At 34.0% G+C, this 13,327-nt stretch overlaps 1 protein-coding gene across 1 annotated transcript in view; it reads left to right on the top strand.

Moving 5' to 3' along the window:
• The window catches only part of SEMA3A (semaphorin 3A), a 234,642-nt gene that overhangs the window by 207,807 nt on the left and 13,508 nt on the right, over positions 1–13,327 (top strand). The window contains exons 13-15 of the mRNA XM_003407174.4: positions 1,885–1,926; positions 5,166–5,323; positions 8,777–8,844. Coding sequence (XP_003407222.1) covers positions 1,885–1,926; positions 5,166–5,323; positions 8,777–8,844 — 268 coding nt within the window. The remainder of the gene's footprint in view (positions 1–1,884; positions 1,927–5,165; positions 5,324–8,776; positions 8,845–13,327) is intronic.

Here is a 13,327-nt window from a genome sequence, read left to right as displayed (position 1 = left end):
GCCCTCCCCCGCCCCCGCCACATCCTGTTTACCTCACCTCTAATTGTTGCTGTGAGTCTTTCACTTTCTGCCTTAGTGTTTCTCTGACTAGAGGCAAGAAGGCAAGCAAGTATCATAGCTAGGGTGTGGGAGATTTAAACCCCCCAGGGACAACCAAGGAGGAATGGAAGCTCATGAAAAATACTTCTCTTGGTACACACCTCAGGGAACAATTTTGAGAATTATTATCTAATGTCCTCAGATTTGCTTTCAGTGGTGTCTTCCATAACATACCTTCTCATCTTATTGACTCTTCCTCCTTCCTCTCACTCTCTATTCCTTCGCTCTTGCACCCTACCTGGAAACAAGATATTACCTCGGACTGTGCTTTGAGGTATGGCGGGCAACTCACATGATACAAGATAAAGGATATATCCAGATAGTTCTAAGTGCTAAGGAGAAAAGGAGATGTAATTCTGTGTGTGTTGTGTGTGTGTATGAGAGAGAGAGACTTGAATGAACACCATGCACCAAGCACATTTGTAAAGTGCTTTACATGTATTAACTCATTTAATCCTCTCAACAACCCTCAAGAAAGGACTCTCATCCCCATTATTCAGCTGAGAAAACAGAAGTACCAAGAGGTTAAATAGTTTGTCTGAGCTCACACTATTGGTCAGGTCTCTCACAATTTGAATCAGGCAGCTATACTTTCTTCAGGGTCAGCTTCAGTCACCTATACAATGAAGCTTTTTTAAGATCATTCTACCCACCTAAGTCTTTTCCTCATCAGCCTCCTCTACAACCCATGAATAATCTCTTTCTAAACATTGTGTTTGTCTATAATGAGAGTACAGTTCCGTGAAAGTGAATCTAAAAACAGATACACTAATGTGTTTAGGTGCATAGCCTTTGGGTGGTCTATGTTTGTCCAAGAATACTTAAAGAAGTGAATTGGTGATTGTTACTTTTCTGGTTATTACTTCTCTATGTCTGCCTTTTGATAGGAATTGGAGGGATTATGTTCTGTAAAACCTGTAGTTTAGGTCTTTGCATATTAAACAAACTTTTTAATGATAATGAAATACTGTAATCTCATTTTAACTGAGCCCTCATGATCCCTGACAGCTGAGGCATAGAATATTTAGGTTATTTTTTTTTTTTTTTCTAAATGGCCTAGTACTATCAGTTTCCTCACCCTTGGTGTTGTTAGGAGCTGGTCTGGCACCCTCAGGCCATGGTGTTCTCCAGAAAAAAAATTTCACAGAACTCAAAATCAGACAAGGTCACCTTGAGACCATGGTGATCCAAGACATGTCTGAACACAGACAAAAACATAAATATTGTCCAAACCACAAAAATGACCAAGTATATCGCTCTCCTGTGTCATGTGAGTGATTGCTGCTTCTTTACCAATCACAGCTTTAGGCTCATTTTGTTCTTCCTTTTTTCTAAATAAGATTTATTATGATATCTAACAATAAAATTACCCCTGCTTTTTGACAGCATCCAATCCAGAGCAAAGCCCTGCTTCCTCAATGCCCCCCGCCCCCTGCATCACCTAACACAAGCCCAAAGCACCAACTCCTTCTCACACTGTCTTACTGAGCGCCCATGGTACCTTATCACGTGCTTTCTCCCTACTGCAAAACGAGCAGTAAACCCAGTGCAGTCAACTACTGGTGTGTTCCTGATGGTCTTTGACCGGAGGACATAGACAAGCTCTTGACTGCTCCAAACATTTGTCACTTATCTGCACAGTTTCCCTCATATGTCTTATGTCCCACTTCTTGTGGGCACTAAAGTTATCTTCCTGGAAAGGTATGTGAGTGCCTTGTGTTAATTAATTAATAGCTGATTTTTGTAATTGAACAAATATTTCACATATTTCTGTTTCTTCTTTAGGAACCAACTGCTATTTCAGCTATGGAGCTTTCTACAAAGCAGGTACTCTCATTATGTATTATTACAATCTGTATTTTATTTTTTGTGAATTTTGTGTTTCAAATGTTGTGATTTTTAGATATATTTTCTATTCATCAAGTTTTATAGATTAACAATTGCTCACATAATAGACCAACAGAGGAAATAATATCATTTTTTACACTAAACTAATGTCATGAAAACTAAAAATAATTTTCATTGCCCCCATGTTTTTGACCAATCTCAGATGGTCAAAATCATTGACATATGGTTTTGAATAATCTAAATATAAAAAATATTTATAAACATATTTCCTAGATCATTATTTGCTGTAAATTTTTATTTATAGAATTTATTTTGGGGCCATTGTAATGTAATTTAACCAAGAGTTGTTTTCATCTATTCTGACTGTTTTCTTTCTCTCTCCACAACACACACACACACACACACTTAAAAAAATACATCAGTAAAACATTGGTGGACATTTCAGACTGAAAATTAAGTTTATAACTAAAATTAAATTTGTAATTTAAGCTTTTAATTTTTTATTAAAAACTGTATTTTACAGGCTAATAAACTTACGTAATAGGCTATATATGTTTGGAGGGTCTTGACTTCAATGTTAATTTTACTTTTTCAGTAATATCGTGTGCTAGAGGGAAAAAAATGACTTTAAGTTTGGCTAAACATTAAAAAAGAACAGCAAAATGGTCACTGCCAAGTGAGAAGTTCTAAAACTCCTAGCACTCATGTATTAAGTGTAGCAGGTTTATAGTCGTTCCATTCATATCAAATGAATGGCTTGGCAAGAAAGTGATGTAAACAACTTTGAAATGCTACATGATATGTGCAAAATAAAATAGTTTTAACTTCCAATAAACTCTCTTTTCCCCCATACAACTCTTGGAATATAAACTTGGATACAAAGCTGTAGTTAATTATTAAATAATCTGGTATTAAAAAAAAAAAGCAGAATAGAGTGACTCACTGTACTGAAAACTAATATATAAAATTATAAAATATGAGAATCATTTGATCTTCTGAATTATTTATATGTTTATTTCTGACCATGATTTATCACCTGAACAAGACTCTAAAATATGATGCAAGTAAAATTTAGCACATATCCATTTCACACAGATAATCAAAATAGATCGATAATCTCTAAGCTATTTAGAGACACGCAGAGTGCAGATATTATTGACCTTGTACTGCTACCTTATACCTCGTAAGTATGTGTTCATCTGTTCTTGTAATCCAAAAATCGTCAGATGTTGGAAAGGAAATCCGGGGGTTTCCAGGATGGAAGCTGGACTGGGATATTCTTTTCCATAATGATTTTTAAAATTATTTATCTACTCTTCCATATCTAGTTTTTTAAAACATTCCTTCCTGTCATAAACTTGTTAAAGCTACCTAAAAAAATTGCTTATTAAATGCAATACATTTTACCACCAACAAAAACAGCGTGTCGATTTAAAATACCATGAAGATTATAGAAAAAAATATCCATAGGCTTCATTTTCTACCATTGGAGATTGTATTTCATTGAGATGTGAGTCAATTCCATGTATGCTTATGGGCATTTTAGAAGTGAGATAGTAGTTTCGAGAAGGACAAATAAGGTTGCAACTAATTTTCTGGATAAATGGACTCATTTCCTGCTTATGCCCCAGAGTTGTTAGGGAGGATAGTGAGAAAGCCTGTGGTGATGTTAAATTGGGCAGAAAGAGCACATCAGGTTACTTGTTAGTGACTGGTTTGTGCTCAGTGGTGCCTGCTAGCCTCCCCTATATTTCATGTGGATAGCATAATTATTTTTACACATCATTAATATTACTACAGAGTAAATGTAAGATGAAAACAAGACATTAGGTTGTATATCATTTTGGGCATTTTTTTTTTTCACAGACTTCAGCTTTCATTACAATAATTTCAATTGCCATAATTTAGTTTTCTGTTCTTCCAATGCATTACTTCTATGATTCTTTCCTAAAGGGATATGGCAGCTTTAAATAATAACAATTCCTTTCAAATAGCATAGTCTTTAAAAAGACTCTAAGTGTGAATTTTGCTCCTACTTCTTAAAAGATTTTGACCAAACATACAGATCTTTAGATAGAGTATGACTAACCTGATCAGTAAAAAAAAAAACCTGATCAGTAGCTTCTTAAAAAATTGTTACGATCACAATATACAGATAGTAATGTACATAGTTACCAATGCCAACCATGCTTCTGGATATTGCTACCCCTTTTTAACTAATTCTTTTGTTTCTTAAATACTAGATATTTAAAAAATTTTTCAACAACATGAAATTGCTTGGTTTCCATTGAATCTAAGTTCATTAAAAAAAAAAAAAAGGCTATTGGAAGCATAATTTAAAAAAAGATCTAGTTAAATATGCTCGTGAGGAAGTTAAAAAAAAAAAAACAGTAATGCAAAAAATTTTGGAATTTAAGTCAATGGGAAATCATGGATTGGATGGGGCCCTGAAGGAAAAAGGAGAAAGGTCACCAAGATCACACAGAGAGTTAATGTAGGGGAAAACCAAGAATCCAGGTACCTCAATGCCCAATCCAGTGCATTTTCAGCAACACTTTATCTTTTAGTTAGGCACTACACTACAGCAGCCGGAATATACTTCATTTCCCTCTTTGATGATCTTTGTAATGAGAAGGGATTTAGTAGATTTGTTTAAAGTAATTTTCCTGCAGATAATACAAGAACAAGACAGTTCTTGCTATGGAGAAAAACTTTGAAATGCAAGCACCAAATCCTGCCCTTCCCTTCATATTCAAGGGCAGGCTACATCCTAGGCAAGGTAATCGAACACCCATGATTCAGAAGCAAATGATTCCTGCCTGGAGGCCCACAGTAATGCACAGCAATACAAATATCCTGGTCAGTCAGTATTACAAACCGTTGAAGTAAAAAAAGCAGGCTTTCCAAGAACAAAATCTGTGAAGATTTGAACATTATATTTTTCAGTGTGTTACTATCTTCCTTTATTTTCCTCTGTTTATACTTAAAAAAGATACCTGTTTCCACCAAACATTTAGATTTTGATCTTGCTCCATTTTAAAACTGTCACATTATCTGCCAGGCCTTTGAAGAAACTACCAGTAATGGTAGGCTTTTTTAAAACTCATAAATATATGTTGTATAGGTTATGTATAAATGAAACTTTTTTTTTTTTTTTTAAGAAAAAGGAAATTTGAAAAACAAGATAGTTTTTGTATAACAGTTACTTCTTTCCACAGCAACAACTCTATATTGGTTCAACTGCTGGAGTCGCCCAACTCGCTTTACACCGGTGTGATATTTACGGAAAAGCCTGTGCAGAGTGCTGTCTCGCCCGCGACCCTTACTGTGCCTGGGATGGTTCCTCATGTTCTCGCTATTTTCCTACTGCAAAGAGGTAAGAGAAATCATAAAAATAAATAAAAAGCATTTGCTATATACCCACTGCCGTCGAGTCGATTCAACTCTGTCCTTACCTAATTTCATTTTTGGAGCAGCTTTCTTCCAGTAAGTGTATCACCTTTTGCTTGATGCATAAAAGGTTTAAAGAGTTTTTTGGGTTTTTTCCTTCCTAAAATAGTCAAAAACAATCCAAAAATGCGTAATAGGAAAGCTGGGTACTAAATGTATTGGAACAAGTAGTTTTAATAAATTACAGAGGGAAATTTATAACAGGAAAGTCATATCCTTAAATGTTTATACTTAGAAATTGTAAAGTAAGATAACTTTATTTTACACAAGAGGAAACCGAGGGCCAAAGTCAAAGAGAAAGTTACGAACAGAATTAAGACTGGGCCTCCTGCCTTTTGGCCTTTTGTCCACGTTTGCTCCTTTTATTCTATCCAGTCATATTCTATTCTTGTTTTAAATTTTAATGAGGCAATTTATGTCCCTGAACAAATAGAAAATCCTCAGAGAGAGGAATGTATTTACCTTTGGAATCTTAGCTAGTACAAAGAAACCCAATTATAAAATTAGTTGTTTATATTTTGGAAAATACCATAGTTTTGTATGTGATACATGCAGTATTGATCAACTCACATCACAAAATGCATCTTAATTTGACCAAAGGCAATGCAAATGCCAATGGATTATCACAGTATCATCTTACAATTTTAAACTTAAGATAGAAAACAATGTAAAAATATCTATTATACATACATATATATACATATGTTTTAAGTATATTCTTAATAATACCTAAAGGTATTTTTTGAATGTGGTTGAATAAAAGTTGCTAAGATACAGTATGAAAGCTATCAAAAACAATTCTACATCTAGATAAAATATAACTCTAAGTTACTTACACTTGATTGAATGCATCAGGAATGGTATTTGATCAATTAATATCATATTATATATAAGAGATGCTTTATACAATATTCTACAGAGAGCTCCTAGACACGTTCTAAAAATCGTACGCAATGCTTTTGCTTTAAAAATATAACACTGTCTTTATTTGACCAAAAAAAAGCCATCATAACAGATTCTCTACTACTCGCTGATAGCTGCCTTTCTCTGTCACCATTTACCAGGGGTTAAGACTTTAACAGTAATGGATGAAAGTAATATACAATATCTTGTTAATATGGGCCTAAAGATTAATGACATGCATATCAGCCTATTGAAACATGAAAAAGAAACCAGGGTTATCAAGCCAGTGCATCTTAGGAGCAGTGTAACTTGCTTTGCTTGCCCTATAAACAGTGTTTTCAAAGGAGCTGAGTGTGAATTTTTCATAGCTGGTGAGGTATGTCCCACAACATATAGATCATTTAAAACATTTGGGAAAAAATATTAGGGAAAAAGCATTCCTGATGTCTATATAATCTTTTGATTGCACACTTTAGATAACATTGACTGTATTGTGAGATCATCTACAGCTTATATCTGTCATATCACTCTATATCAGTCCATATAGATTAAAATGCAATAGCATGTTAATAATTGTAGATATAAATGTAGTACTAACTCATACGATATAAGAAGTACAAGTTTCTTATGCCTTCAGCATTCAGACTTAAGATGATAATGTGTTTGTTTTACTTCCATATATGCCCACTGATGTTGAAATTTTAAATTTAAAATAAAAACTTAGTTTGGAGATAATGGTTTATTGATCAAAGAAGCCACAGATAATTTAATAAATCGCAATGCATAGTTTTCACAGCATTAAAATTAAATTATTTAAAATTAAAATTGTGTGCTACCTAAAAGCATTTAGATCTAGGGAAATGTTAATGTCATCTCAAACAATATGGAATTCATGTTTGAATTAAAGGTTATTTTTTCGTTTCTATGTGAAAGTGTATAATATTGCCTAATTTAGTAATAATCTGTTTGAATTTAAGATTTTCTCTAATAGGAAATCTGACAAAAAGATCATAGCAACATCTATAATAAACTAAGAGCTGTATATTACTGTATTTTTTAATGTGTTTATGGCATACCTACAATTCAAGATTGAAGGAATTATCATTAACACTTTTGTTGTTGTGCTTTACAGATTTTCCTCAATCCAATTTCATGTGTCTGATCCTATGCCTTTGGAAAGGATGTTTAGAGGCCTCACATTTTATATGTTCTTTGTGAAGGCATTTTTCAAAAGCCTAAATGAGTGAAAAAGGCCTTCCCGAATGCTTTGTGGTTCATGTTTCACAAGTTCTCTTGTTGGCTCAATTTTGAAATGTGCAACATCTGTTTGATAGACTTACTAATTCTACAAATAGAAATCCATAAATACTTTGGACTTCTATATTTGTGAATATAATAATAAAATCCATATTTGCAATTCTCAGTGGCCTTGTGAGAGCTCTTTTTAGAGATGGCAACTAATTTTATAGCAAGACAATACCCATTAAAATAGATGCAGTAAACAGCTCAGCAAGTGTTCCCCAGTCTTTTCCAGTCTGTCACACATAGCCAAGCTCCATTTTTAGTCTCTTGCTCAAACTACACATTACCTTTTTTACACCACCATGGCTAGAGTCCATGTCTTCCATCTCAGTCAACTGTCAACAAAGTGAGAAAGAGGATGCCCAGAATGTACTACAGCTAAAATATGACTTGGACAGTAGAATGTAGAGATAATTAATTTTGATTCTTGTAAGCAAATTTGGCTTTTCTGAATGCTATTATAGAGTTGGTGTCTTATCTCTTGCCCTACCTCTGGCAAACCAAGGTCTTGCCCCTAAGCCCAACATCTGTTGTTTTTCTCCTTTTATTCACGTCTCAGGTAAATTGGTTTACATTTATAACTGTGAGGTCATATAAGAAACTTTTTTTTTTTCAACGAAAATGTTGATATCAGAACCAAAAAGAAAAAAAAAATTAACTTTAAAATTTCTATGCTTATTATTTTTAAATTTATTAAAACACTCAGGAATTATAAATATGTATTTAAAAAAAAGAACCCTCATGTGCATTTTAATTTCGAGCATATTCCCTCATTAATAATCAGAAAAAAAAGTTTAAAGTGTTTTATTGAGAAATGGGATGCTATTCTAAATTTTATGCTTTTCCTCAAATGTAAAGCCTATATTTCTAGATGTTAGTCTTATCGATTGACATTTAATTGGAAAAAACCATGAATTCAGTTAGTAATACTTTGACTTTTAACACATTCTGAGTCTACTTGTATACCTGTTACCTATGTAAATTCTCTTGGAGACTGTTCTTACAGGCATAATGAGCTGCTTTTAAAAAAAGTGTTTTAGCCAGAATTAGGTGCATTTCTTCCTAATAAGCTCTTGGAGCCTTGATATAGATTTTTGGTTTTTCTTCATTATTATGAAACATTCCCCAGAAGGAATAGAGATAAAATAATGTCTTTTGAATGTACTCGTTTTAGGCGTACAAGACGACAAGACATAAGAAATGGAGACCCACTGACTCACTGCTCAGACTTGCAGCACCACGGTAAGTCACATTTTTCATCTTTCAGTCTGCTAACACCAGGATAAAACGGTAAGCATTAATGCATATTCACACACATGCCTGCAGGTGTACATCCCTCTTGCAGAATACTTACAGAAACCTAGCTTAAAATGAAGGGAATCTAGCAGAAAGAAAATTCTAAAGAATATAAATTAAGCTTTATTATCGCAGGTATGATAAATTTAAGATTTTAGAGTTTCACATGATTTAAAGTTCAACAGTCTTATATGAACAAAAAGAAATCAGGTTTCCGTATATGCTTTCGTGTGTAGTAGCTACCCAAGGAGAGTAGACAAAGAAATGTTTATAAAAATTGTATCAAAGAAGAAAGTGTCGTCTTAAAATAGACCATGTAAATTATTCATGATGCTCACAATGATATATATCCATAAATTGTTATTCGATATGGTAGTCAAGTAGAAGATAATTTAGGTGTCTTCACACTGAGTTACTAGTAGGCCATTCCTTTGAATTGAGCGTTTTGAACCAAGTTCACGTTATGCTTCCTAAAAGAAGCCAAGGCCTGTTTAATGTCAAGACAGCTTATTTAATGATGAAATATCAACCAATCTTGCTTTAAAATGCAGTAAAATTGTAGGAATTCGCCACTCCCTCCACTTCAGTCATTTATGAAAATAATAATGAGGCTATGCTTCCCTCTACTGGGGAAACTCATCAATGACATCATTGCTAATAATTCATAGTTAAAACATGGTAAAATGTAAAATGTGAACATTGTAAATGAACATTCTTTGTTGCCTTTCACATTAAATCCTATAAGCAGGCCTAATATTTTTTATCAATTAATTTTGATTTTGTCTATTCACTTGGTATGTAGTATATTCATAGTTCCATTAATCTAAAAAAACAAACGAAAAACCAACAACACTGTACAGACACCACTCCCAGCATGCACTATGAACCTAGTCACCCTTCACAAGTCCAGACTCCCCCTGTTATGTAGTCTGGATGTACAAGTATCTGATTCACAAACGCTCAGAGGGCTGTTTGGAGAAATGTCCTTACCCAGGGGTGGGTGACCACAAATGGAACTTACTGTTTTGGATCCTCTTTACTTGCCAGATTTTCTCCCCAGCAACTTTGTCTGTTATTGTCTTCATTACAAACAAGAAAGACACCACTGAATTAGAGTAAATGTTACGAGGTTAGGCTGAGTGCTTGTCCCACACAGGTATGGCATGTTATTAACATGCCCTGGACATATACTCCTTAAAGTTTTTCAAATGGCTTATTTCCTTTGAACAATAAAACATTCACTATTCTTCCATGAATGTATTTTTAATGAAAAAAATTTAATTATGATCAGTATCATTCCAGGAATGCAGTATTAGGAATTATTAAGTCGTTAAAAAAAATTTTTTTTTTTTTTATATTAAGGAATCTATTCACTTAGATATGGAGATGCTACTGATCATAACTGAAGGTAAAAGAAACAAGAGGGCATAACTACAGCTCATTTCTGCTCTGTTAGACTTTAAACCCCGTAACGGTAGGAACATTATTATTTTGCTCACTGTTATATCCCTAGTGCTAAAAAAAAACAGATATAATATCATGAATATTATAGATATTCAATAAATATTTGTTGAACGAATACATGAGTTAAGTATTTCAAACTATAACCTAGAGAATTGTCTTAACGCTTTTCTTTTCCTATAGACATTTAAACTAAACAGTAAAAAAAAAAAAAAAGTAGCTATTGTTTATTATGAACGTTTTAGTCATGCATGGTTATTATTAGTACTATCACATTCAGAAATAGAATCTCTCTTTAGAAACATCGTTGTCAACCAATGAGTTAACTAACAATTATTTATTAGACACCAATATGTATAACATACTATGCTACATTTTGAAAATTACATATATAATCTTACTGTCAAATCCATTTGTTTAGCAATCTAATCCCACCATAGATTCATTTAGTATCTCAAAATAATGTATTTGCTGGAGTTACTGGTGCACATACATAAAGGGAAAGCCTGACCTAATGATATTAAAAAATAAATAAATAAGTGAGACTGTGGCAAAATAAATACTGCTGATGACCAAATGAATGGGCTTTGAAGAGTACTTCAGATTTTAAAGATGTGTTTTGATGAAATTACAAAGAGGCAAATAGAGTGGGCATATAGAGTTTCTTGGCATTGAAAAGTAAAATGAACGTGAATAAAATTTCTCCAGATTCTTTGATCAGAATGCATACTATACAAAGGAAAGGGAATGATGTGGTTCAGTGGTACAGGGTCTTTTTTGCAGGTAGACAGTTCCACGTAGATGTTGTGATATATCAAAGGAAAGAATGAAATAATCCAACGAGCTCTGCAGCAATAAAATATTCCTTTTTGGAAGGTCTCTTCACTCCTTGTCTGCTTGTAGTGCTAACTGACCAAACATAAAGCACAGACGCCATAGATTACAGTGAATTTCAAATGTTTGGTAACTAAGTCTGGCATTCCCATTTGGCCAGGCTGAGTCTTACCATTAGGAATCAGTGAATTATCTTGGAATAAGTGATGTCAATATTTGGAAATAAAGTAGGCAATAATCCAAAACCCCACCCTGTTAAGTCATATATGCTGTCTTGCTAATGTCACTTCTCACATTGAATACAATATATGCACTCATATGGAAACATATAAAGATATGAGATGTTTTCACAGAAAGCTGCTAGGCAACATGAAGCCAAATTATACACTTCAGGATGATCAGTTCCAGCTGTAATGGTAAACATATTCTGTAACACTCAATATTTTAAATATCCTGAGATTTTAATAGAGGGACTATATAAAATACCTCAGAATTAAGGTGGAAGAAATTTCATGTTAGATGAAACCTTTAACACTCACTCGACACCATGCTCCCTCTTGTGTAAAGGCTGCACTAGTGTTGAACTGTCCTGGGTGAAACATAAAAATCCACCTCCGTTTCCCCTTGATCTCAGCACACTTTCTGTTCCCTCACTGGTGGCTGTTCACCTAGAGTACTTTTTGTATAACCCTAAATACATATCTGTTGGCAGGTCTACTTGTCTTGCCTCTCGCACCTTATACAGGATGTTAAAGAGAAATCTCAGATTGTTTCCAATTTATTCCCTTCCCTAAAATAAATGCTGTGCATAGTATTGGAGCTTGTCCAACTTTGCATTCAAGAAAATGAGTGTCCAAGTCAATTTGCCTTTAAACTACTTCCCATTCCCCCTTCTTTTCTAAGGAAGAATGAACCATGCTATGATCTACATGTCCAAAAAGGAAAAAGCTGTGCCGTACATTGATAATATATTTTTTAAAGTTAACATCATCTTAGATTTTTGCATCTTTGAAATATTTTATGTCCTGTCTTTTAGTTTAATGGCATCTTTGGATTTTGCTTCCAAATAGTTCTCTTGACTGTTCTGCATAAATACATTTTCTTTCTAGCATTCCAGAGTGAAATAGCCATAGAATTCAATCTTCTTAATTTTCTCCAGAACTAACTCATCTCAGTTTATGTCTTGGTTGGCATCAAAACCGTTACAGAATTTCATAAAACATGTTTGGTAGTACCATCTTTATGGTCTGCAAAGCTGTAAATTTAGGATTCTGTAACAACGTAGCAAAGACCAATGCATGATCTGAGCCTTAACTGCTTATATTCATGTAGAACATTCAACTATGAATCTAAACATTTAGCTCCACAAGGAGACTCAAGATTTGATAGATGAGCATGACATCAGCCTTAAAAATCCCTAACTTGAATAAATTACCCTATTTCCTCAAATCTAACCTGTCACTGGGTATAAGATGCATCGTTATTTTATGTACCACTAAGAAAATGTCCCCATGATGAGCAGTCTAATAGAAGATCCCAGCACCAAGCTGGAGCACCAGATGATTCAAGATTAGTGTAAAGGAGAAGTAAATTCCCTTGCAGAAGAAGATAGCAAGGAAATGTATCTGTTTTAACCGTGATCAGTGGGTGGAGGAAAGGGAGTGAAGCTCACTGCCTGAGCAACGCAGCAGCACGCATGAGAGTATACTTTCTGAAGCCACACTTTCAGGTAGGACAGTAAACTTCGAGCAGAGACTTTAAAGAGTTATCAGGTTGGTAGGGTCCCATGTGACTGGCAGAAGGGAGAAAAAAAAATCTTCCTGGAAGCAATCAACTTCGCTTTTGATCAAGAACAATGGTAAGACACATTCTGATATCTGTATTGTTAAGATGTAAACAAGTGTGCATCTGGAATCATATCACAGTATTATTCTTTTCTATGATTTTTTGTAAGCCCTTTTAGAAACCATTTTCACTGGAGATAATCGATCTTCACAATCGCTCATCTTCTGATTTATCTTCGGCAAATAATCCAATTACTCATTTTATATACGTGTGAGACACAAACACACTGACAACCTGAATAAGAAGTTTGAAATATTTCGTGCTATCATTGTTCCTTAATTAAAGTTGC

This window comes from Loxodonta africana, chromosome 8 (genome assembly GCF_030014295.1).
Source record: "Loxodonta africana isolate mLoxAfr1 chromosome 8, mLoxAfr1.hap2, whole genome shotgun sequence".
NCBI lineage: Eukaryota > Metazoa > Chordata > Mammalia > Proboscidea > Elephantidae > Loxodonta > Loxodonta africana.
The sequence above is the reverse complement of the archived record's forward strand: the minus strand, read 5'-3'. Positions and strand labels throughout refer to the sequence as shown.